Source organism: Hippoglossus stenolepis, chromosome 11 (assembly GCF_022539355.2).
Source record: "Hippoglossus stenolepis isolate QCI-W04-F060 chromosome 11, HSTE1.2, whole genome shotgun sequence".
NCBI lineage: Eukaryota > Metazoa > Chordata > Actinopteri > Pleuronectiformes > Pleuronectidae > Hippoglossus > Hippoglossus stenolepis.
The window spans coordinates 20,846,133-20,865,237 of record NC_061493.1 but is presented as its reverse complement, the minus strand read 5'-3'; the positions used below and the strand labels follow the sequence as shown (position 1 = coordinate 20,865,237).

Below are 19,105 nucleotides of genomic sequence, written 5' to 3'. Positions count from 1 at the left end.
CTGACGCTTTAATATCACTGAGATAAAACTACATCTTTTACTGCAGATTAGCAGAACAACAGCAGAGAGGTGTGAGTGGAGTGCTCTGATTTCCTGGGTTCTCGTGCGGCTCTTGAACGCCCCCGGTGTGCAGATGTTGTGGGTGTGGAGAAGTTGTTAAACCTCCTGGGAATGTGATGTCAGTGAAGCAGCCTCCGCTTCACGCCGCTTCTCCTCAAATCCATTAACAAAAGTGAGTTTTTTTGATTTTTGTCTGATGTCCGGTGGGGGGGGTGATACTGGTCCGTGTGACGTCACGCCGCCTCAGTTTCTGACTTTGTGAACTTTTAGTTTGAAAGTTAAAACTCATCGTCAGGTCCGAGGATCTCAGCAGGTTTTGAGGTCAGGCTCCACATGTAGGAAACCAGTTGGGTTGTTGGGTTTTCTCTAAGTTTCTCGTTGTGTTTTAATCCTGATGTTTCGCTGCTGCACTGACACAGGATCAGCTGGTGTGAAAACTTGAAGATAGAAACACTCAACACAAAGTACAACTCGTCTACACTTTCCAAGTTACTTGTAGATTACTTCAAAAACTTACTTTTGTGTATCTCTGTACTGCATTCCTCTCATTGTGTTACATAATGCTGCTGATCTGCTGCCAGTGTTTATCTTTATTTGATTTTATATTTTAAGTTTTACTCTTGCACTGTTTTCACCTGTTCTTTTTAAATAGTCTCACATCTGCTGCACTATAATTTTACCGCTTGTTTAAATGCACAAGTTATTTATCTTTAAATTTGTATTTATACTTCCACACTCAGTTACTCAGATACTTGTGTCTTTCACCTTCTACTTCAAGTATCTGTACTGTCAGTATCTCCGTGAGCAGATACTTCTTCACGGTCACAGTTGTGTAGTAGTTCTGGTGACTTTCATCTCACTGCAGTGAACTTATCTTTTATTCATTTTCACCTTTTATTGTAATTATACTCTTGTGTTTGGCTGTTTTGTGAGATGCTGGAGGATCGGGGTCATTAAAGTATTCGTCTGTCTAGTTTCTACACCAGATGAAGTACAAGCTGAACTTATTCTACTCCTGAATATGATTGAAGTACTGTCTCGTTACCTCTGTTCTCCTGATAATTCTAGAGTGTTGTACTTTTAAGTGCCGATTCACTCATTGAAAGAAAGTTATTTTCTGTTGTGATGAGTGATGACTCATTAAAGTCATTTTTAAAAAGCCAAATGATCAAATATTTGCAGGTTCCCTCAGAATTTGTAGTTTTTTAAATCCCCTGTTGTGTAAAATTAACAAAATTGGAGATTTGATTTGTTGCTGCGTAAAAAACAAGACATGTTGAGACATCATCTTGTTCCATAGGTTCGCGAATTTATCACAGCAAAGTTAGCAGATATTTTAAAGTTCCAGGTTCTAAATGGTTCAATTTTATTCTTTCTCTGAGTTTTACGTGATGTGAAATTGAATATGTTTGGGAGTTATGTGCTGTTGTGCGGCTAAAACATGTAAAGACATCATGTTGTGCTCTAGGTCAATGAGATGGAGATTTTTCACTGTTACCTGCTTCAAATATATATTCAAAAATATTCATATTCATCAGAGTTCCTGTCGGTGCTGTTTCCACAGGACGATGGAGCCGTGCATGATGAAGCCAGAGGTCAAAAAGAAACCAAAGCCGGTGAGAACCTTTGCATCCAGAACAGAAAACGCTCCACTAATTCTGTATCAGATCAAATATAATACATCCTGATATAATGTCACAGAATATGTACTAATACACAGTGTTGTCCTCTGTGTTTGCAGCCTAAACCTCCTCCGAAACCCACTGAGGTACGGGAATCAAACCTTCCACGAGTTCCCTGACTCATGTGTTTGCTGATGTGTATTTGTTGTAGTAGTTCTATTCGGTGTACGACTCGCTTGTGTAAATAATGAAATCAGAAATTCCCTTTCCAGACTAAGAGAAGTGACCCAGAGAAACCGACTCCTGTGGTTCCTCCTCGACCTTCAGACACTGTGAGTCCAACGTGAACAAACTATTGGTCTCTGGTTTATTTGCAGGGCAGACGACCTTGAAGACGGTCGGCTTTTTGTGTTTGTCTGTCGGCCTCTTGACCTTTTTATAAGATGGAGGTCGTGAGGTGAAGTTGCTTTTGGTTTGAAGTATTTTCCTCATGGGTTCAGTCTCCACGGAGCAGATGTGGTTCCAACGCGCTTTAAACATCTGGCACCATTTCAGTAGATTGTTTTATGTCTGGGTTTTACTGGAGAAGATGTTCGTACGTGTTCTTTTGTAAGAGGTTTTATAAGAGTCACTAAATATAGAGAAGGAAATAAGGAGAATTGGTCTCTTTAGGTGAAAGAATTTGATTTTGATTTTTTTTTTCTGTCCAGGAACTGTCTCAGACACAATTCAGAATAAAAAGAACAGCAGCGACAAACAATGAGGTATTTACTGCACTTGTTTATATATTCATTTTTCTTTTAATACTTTAATAATCTTTAAAAATCTTACATTACAGATATTTATCTATTTATTTCAAAACATTTATGTTGGAACAATATGCCCAAAATGAACATCCGTAACATCTTGGATTAAACATGAACATGAATTATTTAACATGTGTCTTTTATATTGATTTTAACGAATACTATGCATATGTTTACTTTTACACCCTGAGAGGATTATTGACTCTTTTTTCCATCTGTGTCAGGATGATGGGAAAAGAGACAGAACAGAGAAGTCGTCTGAAACTCCTCTGGCTGCACATCGACGCAGAGAAAAGGTTCAGCTCCCAGAAACCAGCGATGCATTTTGAATTGACCTGTTAATACGACTCCCGGTGTACTGTGGGAACATTTATGTTTGCGTTGTGCTGATAATAACTTTTTAAAATGTGATTAAAGTGAGTCAGCGTCGCTGGAGTGTGAGAACAGTTTACAGATAAACCCCCCCCCCGAGCAACTGAAGGTTTCGTGTTTCTTTCCTGTTCCCAGTATCATGTTCTGATGTTATTGTACCTTCTGGGCTTCTTGTGTGTGTTTTTGTGCAGGAACTGGACACAACAAGCAGCAGCCACCACAGGAGGACACGCACTGAGGACACGCAGGTACACAAACAATAAAACGTCACACTCCTTTGTGCTTTTTGAATAAATGTCAGAGTGAAACGTGCTTCCTCTTCCCCTCAGAGAGAAAATAACAAACCAGCGGCTGCTCCTAAAGATGAAGCAGATTTCAAACAGGTAGCTCAGGTAGAAGTGCTGGTTTCCACCTCTGACCACATTGATGAAGCTCGTGCACAATGTCTTCCTCTTTCTTTACCTGTGCTTTGTTTGTTTGTAGAACAATCCTCCGGTCCTGACGGGAATGTTCCGACGGAGCCAGAAGGAGAAAACGTCCAATTTCACTGTAAGAAATGCACCTGACACTCTTCTCTGCACACTCGGCTTCATACTACTCACCTTAATGTAACTTAATAATAATATATGATGATATAAATTCTTAAACTATAAATAAATGAAGAGCACAACATTCAGTATTAGTGGATTTTTAAATAGCAGAAAAATAGAAGAACACGAAGCTTAACTCATGTTTTTGAAACTATGTCCAGTTAATCATTTTATTCTTTCTGTGGAAAAACGGCTCAAACTGAGATTAAAAAGAAAAAAGTTCTGCTCTGATTTGTGTAAAAATGTTTAATTTCTACCTGTAAATCATAATAAATTGTTAAACATGTATTAATACATCATCTACTCTGACAACACACACCCTGATGTCGGTTCAGCAGCCGAGTCAAACCCTGAATCCCTATTGGCTGCTCAGAACATTTCCTTGGTAGTTAGACAAACATGAAAGAATTCAGGTATAAGGAATTAATTAATTTATAAAGAATTAAGTCATGTGTCAGTTTGTATAAGAAGCTGAACAGGTTGTGTGTGTGTGTGTGTGTGTGTGTGTGTGTGTGTAGGTGTGTGTGTGTGTGTGTGTGTGTGTGTGTGTGTGTGTGTGTGTGTGTGTGTGTGTGCTCAGTGGGTGTGGGTTCATGATTCACTGTTGATGTAAATTTGTCGGCATCACATGATTCTCTTAACATTCAAACCGGAGAATAACATTAAATTAATACAGTGCAGTAAATAATATTTTTGATGTAGTACATTAATAAAGCTGGGTTTTTTTTCTGATGGGAATTTGTTAAGTCAACGTTTGTTCTTCTTCTTCTTCTTCTTCTTCTTCTTCTTCCTCTTCCTCTTCTTCCTCTTCTTCCTCCTCCTCCTCCTCCTCCTCCTCAGAGTTATGTGCTTGACGACTGTGACAAGGAGGAGAAAAGCGGCACGTCTCGACCAAACAGGCTCCTGGCAGCAAACCGGTGTGTGTCTCTCTTTGTGTACACGTGTACGTGTGTTGTTGTTGTCGGCCGGTCGGTGACATGTGACTGTTGTTGACAGGGCGGTCTGAAGGGAGTAATGAAAGGTTTGCAATTCAAGTCGTCGCCTAAGGTACAAAGAGCCGTGCTGTGTTTCAGTGTTTTCTGCTGGTGGCGGCTGCAGGTTCCAGGGTTTCTCTCTCTCTCTGTGTGCACAGTGGTTTTAATGGTGTTACTGGTCGCTGAGTTTTCTGTTTGTGTTTCATTTGGTTTTAAAGATGTTGAAATGTTGTATCTGTGGTTTGGTAACAGCTGCTTGTGAATGACACTCATCTGCTAACCTTCATTATTCTGCTCTGGGATATCTCAGCCTCAGCTTTACCTGCTGCTCAGCCTGTTGGGGAATAAATGCCACTTATTATTATTATTATTATTATTATTGTTTTTCACGTCTTTACAATGTTGGTGTTTGCTTCGGGTGTTTACTTTCTGGTGTCTGAGGGCAACAAGTTTAGAGGTTTGACCGTTAACGTCTCCGGTTCTCAACCAACCTGGGACACTGCTAACTAAATTCCTCAAGAAGTGTGTGAAACCTGGAAATCAGGCCACGAAATCCTGTCAGATTTTTCCAAACTTAATGGTTCAGTCACTTTTCTTGCATCTTGCTAATTTGAATTTATTGATTAGAAAATAAATAAAGATTTGAAACAGTTCTGGATTATCACCAAAGTTAAACTTTTATGTTTTTTTCTGTCCCACCGAAATCATTTCAAATGGCCCCTGTTATATTTGAGCAGAGCAGCTGTAAATAAAAACAGGTGAAATATTATAAAAGGATCCTTTATTAATCCTGGAGAGGGTTTAGTTGTGAATCTTGTTAATCTATAAGCATATAACCTCTTGTCAAGTGTTACTGAGGATCTCGTTGATTCTGGTCTCAGGTGAGCAGAGATCCGAGTCCAGGTCCCGGCTCAGAGGACGGAGCCGCAGAGAAAGAACAAACTGCAGAAAAAGAGAAGAACAAGCCGGAGAAAAACACAGAATCCAAACAGGTGAGAGATCAACAATGTTTTTCTGTCCCAAACAAATCATAAATTAATCTTTTCTGCTGTATAGGGGTTTTATATGATATATAATAATTTGGGTAAACTGTACATTTGTTTTCTCCACGGTTCCTCAGGACAAAGGAAGTCTGCTCACTGGGATGTTCCGCAAAACACCCAAATTATATCCTTCCCTGACGGTGAGTTTAAATTAATTTAAGACAGAGTTTCCAGTGTTCCAGATGTTTTCCAGCTGGTTCACTCTGTGTTGTGTTCACCAGCAGGTCAGTAAAACAGACAGTGATCGTGAAGATGAAGAAGTGGAGGAGAAAACATCTGAACAGCCTCAGGTCAGACTCGACTTACTGGCTCCAGCAAACCTCATATAACAAAACAGAAATCAGAGTAATTTACATGAAGAAGAAAAGAGATTCACAAGGTTTATATCAGTCTAAAGTCAAATAGCTGATTAACAGTGTTGAAAAGTTTAAATTCTGTGAGTAATCAGCTTTTTACACGTGTGCAACAAAGATGAGAAAAGATCCACAAATATGTTTAAAAAGTTAATTTCAATGGGAACACATTGATAGAAACAGATGTTTACACATGTTTCCTTCATCATGTTGTCCCATGTGTTTCACCACAGGAGAAGGGAGGCCTCTTCTCTGGAATCTTTAAAAAACATGACAAACCAGCAGATGAGACTCCGGCTCAGGTGAGCTGCTTCTAAAATGTCTCAATAATAGGTTTTTACATTATGGGAATTAGGTTTATTTGCTTGAAATGTGCAGATGCATCCAGAAGACGTTAAGTTAGCTCAGTCTGATTCTGTCGGAAGCTGAGTTTGGACAGAATTAGGACTTTGGGTTTTATTTTATCATCGTCTGATAAAGTTTTTGTGAATGTTGCTGTTTCAGGAGAATCTGAGCGCTCACAGCGAGCTGTCGGCGAGCAGCGACAGTCTGTCTGAAAACCACAAGGTGAGTTTACCGTGTACACACAGACGTACAGTAACGTGTGGCGATGACCCGACCTTCATCAGAATGAATCTACTTTGACTGATGTGATAACTTGTGTCTGCTTCAGGAAAAAGGAAGAATATTCAGCGGGATGTTCAAGAAAAGTCCGAAACCAGCAGAAGCAGCTCAGACCGACGAGGTAACGTAAAAGTCCAGTGACATAATTTCACAGATTTAAATGAGCAACAGTTTAATCCTGATCGTCATGTTGAACTTTTTGTCTCCAGGAGCAACGTGAGGACGCGTCGGGCAGCAGCGATGATCTGTCTGAAGCCTCCAAGGTGAGCTCAGAGGTGACGTTTATGATTATGACGTTCTGGTTATCATGTATCTGATGGTGTGAACTCACTGGTTTGACGTCAGCAGGATAAAGGAGGATTTTTCAGCGGGATTCTCCGGAAGTCTCCGAAGGTTCCTGCAGAGGGAACATCTGGGCAGGTCAGTCTGTGATAAGTCTCAACATGTGGAGCTCCGGTCGTCAGCAGACACGGATCTGATCAAATATATCGGGATGTAAACTAACTTGGGCTCATATTAAAGAGCAGATACATTAATACACAAGAAGTTTAAACTGTAGTTCCAACATTTTACATGTGATTCTTGTCTCAGGAGAATCTGTCGGCACAGAAACATCTTTCAGCGAGCAGCGACAGTCTGTCGGAGGCGTCCGGCACAAAGGTGGGTTTGGAGACGTGTCCAATACTGAAATGAAGGGAAATCAGTCACATGTTCTATATGGATTTATTGATTATTGTTATGATTAAATAATGTAAATAAAGAAAACCCTGTGTTTCAGGAGAAGGGAAGTGCGTTCAGTGGAATATTCAAGAAGCCGTCCAAACCTGCAGATGCAGAGAAAGTAAGAAGCGTTACATCAGTTTATTAAAGGTGTTTTGAAAAAGGTGCATGAGTCAAAGCAGACTTTTGACTAAACCGCTGACTTTGCACTACTTGTGAAGAAAGTAAATTCATCTCTAATCTGCAGCAGGTTCTGACTTTCATCTTTTCCTTTGATGCAGGACGCTGAGGCGACCGGCAGCAGTGAAGCTCCGTCTGAGAACAACACCAAGGTGAGAGGCTTGTTTTGAAACAGCAGCTTTTCAAACTAAACTTCTTCAAAGGACCTCGGACATGTGAACGTGTTTCACTTCACATGTTGTTTATTGATTGATTATTGTTAGGATTAAATAACGTAAATATAAAACCCTGTGTTTCAGGAGAAGGGAAGTGCGTTCGGTGGAATATTCAAGAAGCCGTCCAAACCTGCAGACACTCCCACAGAGAAAGTAAGAAATGTTCTATCAGTTTATTAAAGGGATGAATCACTGGATGAAAGCTGCACTGACATTTTTCATGTGAATAAATCAGATCTGATGAAGATTGACTCTGCATTTGAGCTGCAAAACATTTTCCACCATTAAAGTAATAAATCCTTGAACAATAAACTGCAGCTTCATCAAATATCATCTCCTTATTTCTAATGTTTTCACCTTCACCACGTCTTGTAATCTTTTACAGGATCGATCTCCTGCCTCCTGCTCTCAGGCAGCAGTGAGAATCTCTCTGAGAACAAGCAGGTTACTGAAACAGTTCAGTTTCTAAACATTTAAACATATTTAAACGCTCGTCTCATCCTAAAGCTCCGTCTCTTATCTGCTTTTCTATCGTCATAACATCACAGGAGGAAGATTTAAATAACTGCCGTGTTGCTGATTTGCTTATTGGAAATGATCACGTAGCTGAGATGTCTGTGCTCAACCTCAACGGGGTTTTTTTTATTTTTAACCTAACATTGAACTTGTTGTGTTTCAGGAGAAGGAGTCGCTGCGGACAGGCAGCAACGAGAATCTGTCTGAGAACAGCAGCACTAAAGTACGATTGTGTTTTACAAACTGAGAAGGACGTCCGTTGGCATTTCCATCAAATTCTTCTGTATCTCATTGTTCTCTTTTCTTCTCCGTGTACCAGGAGAAAGGCGGCGTCTTCAGTGGAATGTTCAAGAAATCTCCCAAACTGTCAGAAGGGCCTCGACTGGAGGAGGTGATTTATTAACATACTTTTACAATTCTGTTATGTAACATCTGATGCACCTGATTCCTGAATTACCAGTCACCTGCTCCGGTTCTGCAGTAATGAGGTCATTGCAACATTTGCAAACACGCCTGTGTCACTATTGTTCTGTGAAACTGGTCCCAGGTCTGTGTGTAGGTGTAGTGAGCGTTCGTGTTCACACAGGTCGAGTAACATTTTTTTGGTTTAGGCTGCGGCGCCGCTGCACGGTGAACTCTCCGCCAGCAGCGACAGCCTGTCGGACAACAAGGTGAGAGAAGTGACAGACGCACCCAGCGACGCTGCATGAGTCACACACACAAACATAACGTCTGAGCTGAAGTCGCTGGAAGATGAAGTTTCCTGAGATGGATTTTGATTAAATCTTCCTTTTGATGTCAATATGTTTTCTTTCTGTGTGCAGGAGAAAGGTGGTTTGTTCAGTGGACTCCTCAGAAAAACTCCCAAAACAACCGGAGAGGTACAAACACCCGTAGTTTCCGTGGAGCTGCTCTGAACAGACCATAAACACTTTTAAATCTAAATCTACATCTAAAGAAACAGCTGTTTCATTGTGCTGTGGGACACTGGGTGACACTGGGTGACACTGGGGGACACTGGGGGACACTGGGTGACACTGGGGGACACTGGGTGACACTGGGTGAGCTCTGTAAACCTGAACTGGCTCCGGGCCGGTTTGAGCCGTCTGGGTGTGGTTGGCTCTCCATTATAATCCGGCTCATCCCATGACTCCCAGCACATTATCATGTTTCCTATGGTCACGGCTGAAAAGGACATTTTTTCTAAGAGACAGTAAATCTAACGTCCTCGGCTGTTAGAGTCAAATTCTTTCCTCACAGGACACTAGAGACTCGTCATCTGACTCATATGACCTCGTTTTATTTATTGTCAAAGTTAAAATACGTCTCATTACACTTCATTCACCTAATGTTTCCATCTCTCATCATGGCTGTGTCTTTATATACGATACAGTGGATCTGTCATCTGATCAAAAAACTTTGACACCATATACAAAGCAAACATTGAATATATGCAAAACAATGAACTGCCCCAGAAGTCCCAGTTGCTCTTGATGCCAAACTACAGGTGCTCTGGAAACACTGTACGAGATCTGTTGTCATGGCGATCGCGGTGATACACAAGCCTTGTTCTATGTATTTGTTCTAAATAAATAGTAATTAAAAGCCTCAGAGGGATGAAGTTTACCCTGCACACACTGTATGTTCCCAATGTAAGAGGCAGAGATACCTCGAAAAACTGTTTGAACTGTGCATGACGTCACCGATCACATGATCTGATGTGAGCATGTGATTCTTGTCTCAGGAGAATCTGTCGGCACAGAAACATCTTTCAGCGAGCAGCGACAGTCTGTCGGAGGCGTCCGGCACAAAGGTGGGTTTGGAGACGTGTCCAATACTGAAATGAAGGGAAATCAGTCACATGTTCTATACTGATTGATTATTGTTAGGATTAAATAACGTAAATAAAGAAAACCCTGTGTTTCAGGAGAAGGGAAGTGCGTTCAGTGGAATATTCAAGAAGCCGTCCAAACCTGCAGACGCTCCCACAGAGAAAGTAAGAAATGTTACATCAGTTTATTAAAGGTGTTTTGAAAAAGGTGCATGAGTCAAAGCAGACTTTTGACTAAACTGCTGACTTTGCACTACTTGTTGAAGAAAGTAAATTCATCTCTAATCTGCAGCAGGTTTTGACTTCCATCTTTTCCTTTGATGCAGGACACTGAGACGACCGGCAGCAGTGAAGCTCCGTCTGAGAACAACACCAAGGTGAGAGGCTTGTTTTGAAACAGCAGCTTTTCAAACTAAACTTCTACAAAGGACCTCGGACATGTGAACGTGTTTGTGTTTCAGGAAAAAATTGGAATATTTAGTGGAATGTTCAAAAAGCCGACCAAACCTGCAGAAGCTGCTCAGTCTGAGGAGGTAACCGTTTTATTTCTTAGAATATGGACCTATAAATGAGAGAATTGAGGAATAATAACGTAAAGTACAAGTTGTTGTTTACACTTCTAAACGTTTGCATTTTTTGTCACTTTTCATATTTTCCTCACAAACCTGAACTGACATTTTTTTCTTATGACTAAATCCGATCTGATGAAGATTGACTCTGCATTTGAGTTTCAAAACATTTTCCACCATCAAAGTAATAAATTCTTGTAGAAACTAGGAACAATAACCAAGGAAACTGCAGCTTCATCAAATATCATCTCCTTATTTCTAATGTTTTCACCTTCACCACGTCTTGTAATCTTTTACAGGATCGATCTCCTGATGGAGAGCTCTCAGGCAGCAGTGAGAATCTCTCTGAGAACAAGCAGGTTACTGAAACAGTTCAGTTTCTAAACATTTAAACATATTTAAACGCTCGTCTCATCCTAAAGCTCCGTCTCTTATCTGCTTCCGTCAGGAGAAAGGAGCCGGTCTGTTCAGCGGACTCCTCAAGAAGACTCCCAAAGCCTCGGGAGAGAAGTCAGAGTCACCGGTGAATAAAAAGTCTGCTCAGAGATTTCAAACCGTCACATAAAACCACGTGTTTCACTCAGCTTTTGATTTCCTCTGTTTTTTCAGGAAAGAGGAGAGAAGGAGCTGTCGAGCAGCAGCGAAGACCTGACGGAGAAGAGCTCCACCAAGGTGAGCGGGGACATGCAGCTGAAACCTTTAACGTGAAAATCGTTTTTCAGATCGTTCACTGATTCACCAAATTATTTTCAGGAGAAAAATATTTTCAGCAACATGTTTAAGAAGCCGCAGAAACCAGCAGAGGGCGCTGCAGCAGACAAGGTACTGTGACTGATGATGTTATTGTTAAAATCTCAATAAGATGAAGCTGATTCTGTTCTGACTGTTTTTCTTGTTTTGAATTCAGGAGCAGGAGGGAAAAGTTGGAAAAGAGTTTTCTGGAAGCTGTGAGAATCTGACGGACACGACCGTCCAGAAGGTGTTTCTCTCTAAAATAAATAAAAGTCAAATGCACTTCTCCACTTTTTATCTTGATCACAACAATTAGGGGAAATTAAACCCGATTCTAGAAAATAGTTGTGTTGTTTACGTCTGATTCACACCGAAATGAATTTCCTCCTCTTTGTTTTTCGTCTCCATCTTCACTGATACGTTATGTTTCTGAATTTATTTTACTGAGAAAAGTAAGTGAAGTTTGTGTTTCAGGAGAAGAAAGGAGGCCTCGGGGGAATATTCAAAAGATCGGCCAGCATCGACAACCTGTTCGATGAGGTCAGTATCATCAAAGTGTGTTTTCTAAAGACGACCTCTGTCACAGTCAATAATGACTTGTCTGTCCAATGATTTACAAAATACGACAATACTCAATACTAGAAAAGAGCTAGAGCCACAGATTCAGAGTCTCTTTCGTCTTCTTCTGCATCTTTTCATGTCCTCTGACCTCCTCACTAATCCAATCCCTGTATCTTCATGTTGTGCCGGTCAGGAGAAAGGTGGACTTTTCAGCGGCCTCCTCAAGAAAACAGCCAAAGCGCCTGGAGAGGAAGCAGAGGTGAGTCCGGGGGTTGACGCCCTGAGCATCGTGGTCGTCTGCTGATGGTGACTGATGCTCGTGAACTGATCATCGTTGTTTCCCTCACGCAGGACAAAGACGAGCGGAAGGAGCTGACGGCGAGTAACGACAGTTTGTCCGAAAACACGAACACTAAGGTGCAGAACTGTCACCGCCACGAAACTACACTACAAGTTTATCTGAATGCAATGAAGCCTGCAACACAACTTGTGCATTTGAAAAACTTTATATTTTATCTCCATTAAATGTTTGTTCTGATGTTTTTTTAAAATCATTTCAACCTGATGCGTCTGTTTTCAGGAGAAAAGTATTTTCAGTGGGATGTTTAAGAAAACTCCAAAAGCAGCAGAGGGAGCCGCCGACGAGGTGCAGTCATAACTTTGTATGTAAAGTCGACATCATGTGACACCGAACTTGTGTATTAATGTGTTTCTTGTTTCTTATTTCTTCTTGTTCAGGAGTCAAACTCAGGCGAAGATAAGAAATTATCAGCCAGCACTGAAAACCTGTTAGAAGCAAACACAGCGAAGGTACAAATGTTTTCTGACGATCACGTCAATGACAACTAATTCTGTTTCTCTCCTTTTATTGATTATTAATTGATTATTAATTTGTCGATGTTTCACGTGTGTCAGGAGAAAAGTGGAGGACTTGCAGGGATCTTCAAAAAATCTCCCAAACCAGCTCCGCGCTCTGTGGCCATCAAGGTGAACTGCTTCGGTTTCTCATGTGTGGATGTGAATGTTTGTTTTTGACGTCGGTGAAATCTCACATTTACACTTTTGAACTGTTCCAGGATCCGCTCAGGGACTCGAAGGGCCTCTCCTCCAGCTGGGACAGTCTCACAGATGCTGCCGAGGTGAGAGCTTCTCATCAAATACTGAACCTTCACGAGAATATTTGGTTTCCTGCGTATATGTGAATACTTTTCACTGGTTTTACCACAATAATTACACGACTCTAAGGAGCAGGAAGGAAAACAATCCAGAGAAAAGATGTTTTTCATCGTGGAACCAAGTTTTCCATCTCTACAGTTTCATGACAGATGTTTGAAGACAGTGAATCTCGGAGGATTTGATCTAAATGTGCAGATTCTTCCTCTTTCTAAGATCCTCTGCAGTTTTTTGTTCAAATATTAAGATCTGATTTTTTTCTTTGCCTTTTCAATTCACATTACATTATTATTGCATTATATATATTTTTTTCTTAAATTCCTTTAAAGGAGGATCAGCGTGAGATGTCTGCCAGTAACGAAAACCTGATTGAAGCTTCAAGCAACACGAAGGTGAGTCTGGTCCAGTGAGTGAACGAGTTTGACTGTGTGAGCTCCTCCTGCTTCATGTTTTATCTTATTACAGGAGACTAAAGGAGGATTTGCCGGGATATTCAGGAGGACGCCGAAAACTCTGGAGCCACAGGTACGATCATTTCAGCACTGAGCATTTGAGATTCTCTATTCTCTATTTACAGTTATTCTTAATGTGATGGAGAATAATCTGGGACGTACACACGGTCAAGAGGGAGCAAAAAAAACATAAAACAGATTCAAATACAATAATAAATGTGAGGTCATCAGACAGTCATGAACTCCTGGATCACCTGACTGTTCCTGTGCGGCTGTTAAACAGATATATATGTTTTCCCTGTGTTGCAGGAGAGCATGGACATGGAGGCTCCACAGGGAGGGGGGCTGAAACGCAGGAGGACGATCAAGAAGAAAAGACGAGTGAGTTGCTCGTCACTAAAACTCTCAACGGATTTCTACTTAATGAGGACGTGTGTCCGATATCAACAGAAGTTTGAGATTCAAACTCTAATCCTTTCTTTTTATTCTTTGATTTCCTCAGGTTGTGTCTTTCAGAATCAAGAAAACTCTTCCTAAAATGCCAAAGATTTCACAGGTATGTGGAGATTGTCCTGTTGCTGCGTCCGAGATCTGAAACATACGTATGCTGATATGAATATAAACATTCTCTTAATGATTGAAAGGCTCATAAAAGGTTTAAAATACACTAACAATACCTTGTTTTGCACGGTTTCTATACATTACGTTGCAAAAACATATGTTAAAATTGTCCTGAGTGATTCTATACGAGTCAGATAAACATGTCCTGTCTCTACATTAATGCTTTGTCCTCTCTTGTTTTTTTAATTAAAACAATATAAGAATATCTTCCTCTTTTCTCCTGCTCAGTCGTCAGATAAGATGCCTATCATCGGGGAGATCGTGGAGATGCAGGAGCTGAACCCGGAACCGGTTTGCATGAGAATATTATATCATAGAAAAATAGAAAATACATGATCAGAACTTGTGTTAAAAGTTGTGTGACTGTTGTGTGTGTGTTTTTCCCAGGAGAGCACAGTGGAGGTCCAGCCTGCGGTGATGGCAGCGTACCCGACCGAGGGCGACCCTCCTCAGGCCGAGCAGGTGCGTTTCAGTGCTCGTGTGTGTTTACGTGTTTAATAAGTACAAGATCTCAGTTGTGTCTCTTCACGGACTGTGTGTGTGTTTGTTTTCAGGAGAGCGATGAACTGATAGAGTGGTGGAACACAGTGAAAGGTCAGTGTGAACGTTTCCAATGTTCATTTGAAATCAAGCGTGTTTTTTGTATTTGTTTATGGAAATTCTCCACCAGGAGGAAATGTGGATTTCACCATCAACATGTGTCAATCAATGACCTGAAACTAGTTTTATCTGTTTTATATTTTTTATACTAATTCTATAATCTCTGCTGCTGGTTTCCAGGTTGGGCCGAGTGGACCGAGATTTCCAATTTCCAGCCGGAGGATGGAGATATGTAAGGATCATTTTTAAATGTCATTTCTTTTTTGACACTTCATTCATCTGTGAATTGTTTGGTCAACAAACTTTTTCTTTTAATAGATATCAACCACAACTTCTCAGAGACGATTTTAACATCTTGATTTTTTTTAATCTGCCAAACAGTTTAAATCAAATACTGTTTATTATCATATCTGACAAATACTCAAATACCAGATATGATATTTGAGTTGAGTTCAAAGATGCAATAACACAAGGGCCAATAAAAGGTTGAAATGATACATGAAAGAGCAGTAAATATAAAACTGCTCTCCACGTAGGAGCCTGCTTGTTGTTTTGTTTGAGACCTTTTATCTCATGAGCTTCAAGCTCTGACTCTCCTCTCTCTCTCTCTCTCTCTCTCTCTCATCTCTCTCTCTCTCTCTCCTCAGGGCTTTGGAGCAGGCGGCCGATCGTGTCTACATGGCCGCTCGTCTCTTCGTGCGTCTTTTCAACAAGCGGGGGGCGTCCTTACAGCACCGCATCCTGGAGCTCCTGGCCCTGGCCGACGCAGCCGACCAGTTCCACAAGAGAACGGTGTCGGCTGCGGTGGGCGGCGGCGTGGCCAGCGTTTGCGGCAGCGTGGCCACGATCACAGGGCTCATTCTGGCTCCTTTCACATTCGGTGCCTCCATCATCGTCACGGCGGTGGGGATTGGCGTGGCGACGGCGGGCAGCATCACCTCGGCCACGGCGAACATCACGGACGCGGTTCACTCCAACATGGACAGAAAGAAGCTGGAGAAGATGATCCAGGACTACCAGGAGGAGATCTCGGACATCAGGGAGTGCATGGAGTTTGTGCAGGTTAGAAAACCTTGAATTTGTGCTTTAGACATTTAGATGAATCTCACTCAGGCTTGTTTCTCAGCTGGTGTCATCAAGTCATCAGTTACACGTCAGTGAGGAAGTTGTAGTGACATAAATGTGACTGAACATCCTTTAAATTCATGCACTTCATGGTGAGAAATCTGTGGAAACCGTGATGTGACAGTTGTGAAGTGAATGTTGACCCTCCTCTCTCGTCTCTGTGCCCCTCGTAGGAAGGTATGAACACCCTGGAGGAGTGGGACTTTGAAAAATATTCTCAGAGTGCTGCCAAAAAGGCTCTGAACCACAACATCAAGCATGTGATGAAGGAGGGCGGCCGCGCTGGGAAAGCTTTGATGATCAACACCGACAAACTCATCAGCACCGTGCAGATTCTGGGCGCGGCAGGCGGCGCCGCCAAAGCCGCCCAGGCCATCAGCGTCACCACAGGGGTCATGTCGGCCCTCTTCCTGGCTCTGGATGTGTTCTTCCTCGCCAAAGACTCCCGCGAGCTCCACAAAGGCGCCAAAACCAAATTCGCCACCAAGATCAGGGAGGTTTGTAAAGACCTTCAGGACGGCCTCCTGGAGCTGAACAAGGTCAAGACGCAGCTGCAGAAAACCATGGAAGGCATCGAGTTGGAGGAGTACGAGGAGATCGAGGAGGTGGAGGTGGAGGTCGACGACGATTTTGAGTCGGATCCGAAGAAGCTGGCCGAGCTGGAGCAGGAGCTGGACCTCATGGAGGAGAAACTGGACAAGAAGGTCGAGGATGAGCAGAAGAACAAAGAGCTGGAGAAGGAAACTCTGAAAAGCAAGCTGGAGGAGAAGAGCGTTAAAGAAAAAGAGGATCCAGAGAAGGAGGAAACAGGGGATGATGATGCAAAGGAGGAGGGAAAGAAGGAAAGTGAGATGGAAAAGGATGAAGAAGAAGAAAACCAATCCATGTCCAAAGTGGTGAAGCAGAAAAATGCGAAAATTGCCAAAGCAGCTAAAGAGGAAGTCTTAAAAGAAGAATCTCAGAAAGGAAGAAAAAAAGACAAAGAAACGGAAAACCGGATAACGGCTGTAAAAGGGATTTATGAGAGCAAGCGAGACAAGACAACGGAAGAAACCGCTGCAAACAAAAAGACGGACGAAAAACAGAAAAAGGTGGATGTCAAAGAACGGGAGGAAGTTGAGAAGAAATCGGACGATTCAAAACGAGAGGACCGGAGTGGAAAGAGTAAGAGCAGCAGAGAGGAGGAACAAGGGAAGAGGCATGAGGGGAAATCAGCGAGCAAAGCGAAGGAGGAGGAAAGTGGGAGCACGAGGAGGCACAGCAGCAGAAGCAAGCAAGACGGAGAGAGACAGAGTGAATATAAAACGAGAGAAACTGATAAGGAGAGAGGAAGCAGCAGCAGCAGCAAGGACGTGGAGAGACTCGCCCGACGGGAAAGTGACAAGACGGAGAGATCGAGGAGGCCAGAGGAGGAGCGAGGGGTGAGAGACTGGAGGGCTGAGATGGGTAGAGAGGAGAGGAGAGAAAGCAAAGAAGGGAGGGAGAGAGGGACGAAACAAGAGGATCCCGGAAAGAGCGACGCGAGGAGAGAGTCGCACCGAAGCCACGAGTCCGACCATCAGAGGAGTCACCACAGGAGAGAGCACGAGGAGAACCGAGGGAGCCGGGTGGAGAGCGCGAGGAGGCAGTTTGAGAGAGCGGGGGGCGAGGGGGTGGAGCAGCAGCAGCAGCAGGAGGAGGAGGAGGAGGAGGGGAGGAAGAGGAGAGAGGATGGAGGGAGTCGGAGGAGGGACAGAGAGAAGAGGGGAAGTGAGAGACACAGGGAGGACGAACACAGCCAACGAGGATCCAGACCTCGATCCGGCACTCTGCTGGACGACGGACTCTATATTTAGTTTTAATGGACGAGGACAAAAATCGACACTTTATTTATTGTGAACAACTCAAACGACAAAGACGACGGAAAACTCAACTTAACTTAAACTTGTTTCTCAATAGAGGGGATTTAGAAACTTGAGGGATTTCACCTGGAAGACACAGATTTCACAGATTTCTCAGCCACCTAACGAGGAAACCGGGTTTTTAACAAATCCAATTCTGAAGAAAGTGATAAAACAAATTCAGGATCAATCTGAGTTCTGTTTTGTGGAAATCTGTTCAGAACAAACAACTGGATTGAAAACTCAACCTCCTTGATAATTGATTTAACAGGAGGAACTTTCTTTCTACCACACAAAAGCTCTTATTGAATGTTGTTGACGTTGTACTGATAAGTTTTACTTGGCATCAAATGTGTGGATGTGGAAAGAGACGCTGCTGTTTACACTAATACTTTGCTCCTATAGCTGTGGAGGGAGCAGATGAAGCAGGAATCCCTGCGTGGCCTTTTAAAGCTGCTGCTTTTAGAATTTAGTTTATATTTAGATAGTCAATATATATTCTAAAATGTCAGACATTTTCAAAAATCTTTTAAAATAGTTCAACATCATCTTCCTCTTTATTTTTTACTGCTGATGGCTGAACCTCGAGTTGCTTTGTATAAAACACTTTTTGCCAAAACATCTATAAAGAAATGAGATTTCTTCAAAACCTTCTGACTTGAAATGGTGTAAATTTACAGCTTAGAAGCTCCTAGTATTTTGTCAATGGCTCATAATGATGATTTACTAATGTTGTGCAATGGTAACACTTGACCGTGTGTCTCAGATACACAACACAACATGTTTCTCTATGTTTCTGGTGTTTCAGGGTTAACGTCCATCTCTTGCCTTTTTTCTACCCACATACTGTGTTTGTATGGTGTCGTCTGGTGGACCAGTGTTTTTATTTGACTAAAAACAGTTAGTATGAGTTCAGTCGTCAGGTACAAAAGTTAAACTCAGCAGGAAGATGAAATATCGATAATGATGATCGGTGATGAAATCGTCTGATCGTTGTTTGTGTTTGTGTAAAACCTGCTGTGACAGTGTTTCACTCCTGGTGCCATGTTGCACTTTGTCCGTTTACACTACTGAGGTTTCATATTTTCACTGTGTGTATTTTTATATGGGTACTGAACATTACGGTGCTGGTTTCTTATTGAATAAATAAATTATTAGTCCTTGAAACGTGATGCTATTTTGTCTTTGAATTTTAAACTAATAATACTAATAATTCACCCGCTCCTGATCATAAACCTTTGATTATAATACAGATGATTATAAGAAAAAAAGAAAATTATTCAAATTATTTTGTTCCAAACATGAACATAAAACTAACTGACTTTAAAAGTCCAGCTGACAGATGATTCATATTTTGTGCTATGGGTCATGATACATGATACATGATCCCCACTGGGCAGCAGCAGAGAGCTGAACCAGGAGCGTATTAAAACCAGTGGTTCCATTTATAAACTGACTATGGTTGGGACTATGATTTCCAGAAATC

The 19,105-nt window shown here is 41.9% G+C and overlaps 1 protein-coding gene across 3 annotated transcripts; it reads left to right on the top strand.

Annotated features, from left to right (window-relative positions):
- Positions 1–3,352: 3,352 nt before the first annotated feature.
- Positions 3,353–18,786, top strand: LOC118118202. 3 transcript variants are annotated; one of them, XM_047342098.1, is made up of 45 exons: positions 3,353–3,409; positions 4,291–4,367; positions 4,447–4,497; positions 5,306–5,416; positions 5,545–5,607; positions 5,692–5,757; positions 6,054–6,122; positions 6,325–6,387; positions 6,494–6,565; positions 6,654–6,707; positions 6,790–6,864; positions 7,036–7,104; positions 7,223–7,285; positions 7,446–7,496; positions 7,644–7,712; positions 8,239–8,298; positions 8,395–8,466; positions 8,687–8,746; positions 8,900–8,956; positions 9,820–9,888; positions 10,003–10,071; positions 10,233–10,283; positions 10,368–10,439; positions 10,775–10,834; positions 10,924–10,998; positions 11,085–11,147; positions 11,229–11,297; positions 11,383–11,454; positions 11,682–11,747; positions 11,962–12,027; positions 12,120–12,185; positions 12,349–12,414; positions 12,507–12,578; positions 12,684–12,755; positions 12,845–12,907; positions 13,271–13,333; positions 13,407–13,466; positions 13,703–13,774; positions 13,896–13,949; positions 14,243–14,305; positions 14,402–14,476; positions 14,569–14,608; positions 14,795–14,846; positions 15,262–15,676; positions 15,913–18,786. In XM_047342098.1, exons 3-45 carry the CDS (start codon positions 4,465–4,467, stop codon positions 17,572–17,574), a joined length of 4,734 nt encoding a protein of 1,577 aa, XP_047198054.1. In that variant the 5' UTR covers positions 3,353–3,409; positions 4,291–4,367; positions 4,447–4,464; the 3' UTR covers positions 17,575–18,786. The 3 variants fall into 3 exon arrangements, with proteins under 3 accessions (XP_047198054.1, XP_047198055.1, XP_035027075.2); XM_047342099.1 differs by having other exon boundaries at positions 5,689–5,757; positions 6,793–6,864; XM_035171184.2 differs by having other exon boundaries at positions 5,689–5,757.
- The last annotated feature ends 319 nt before the right edge of the window (positions 18,787–19,105 follow it).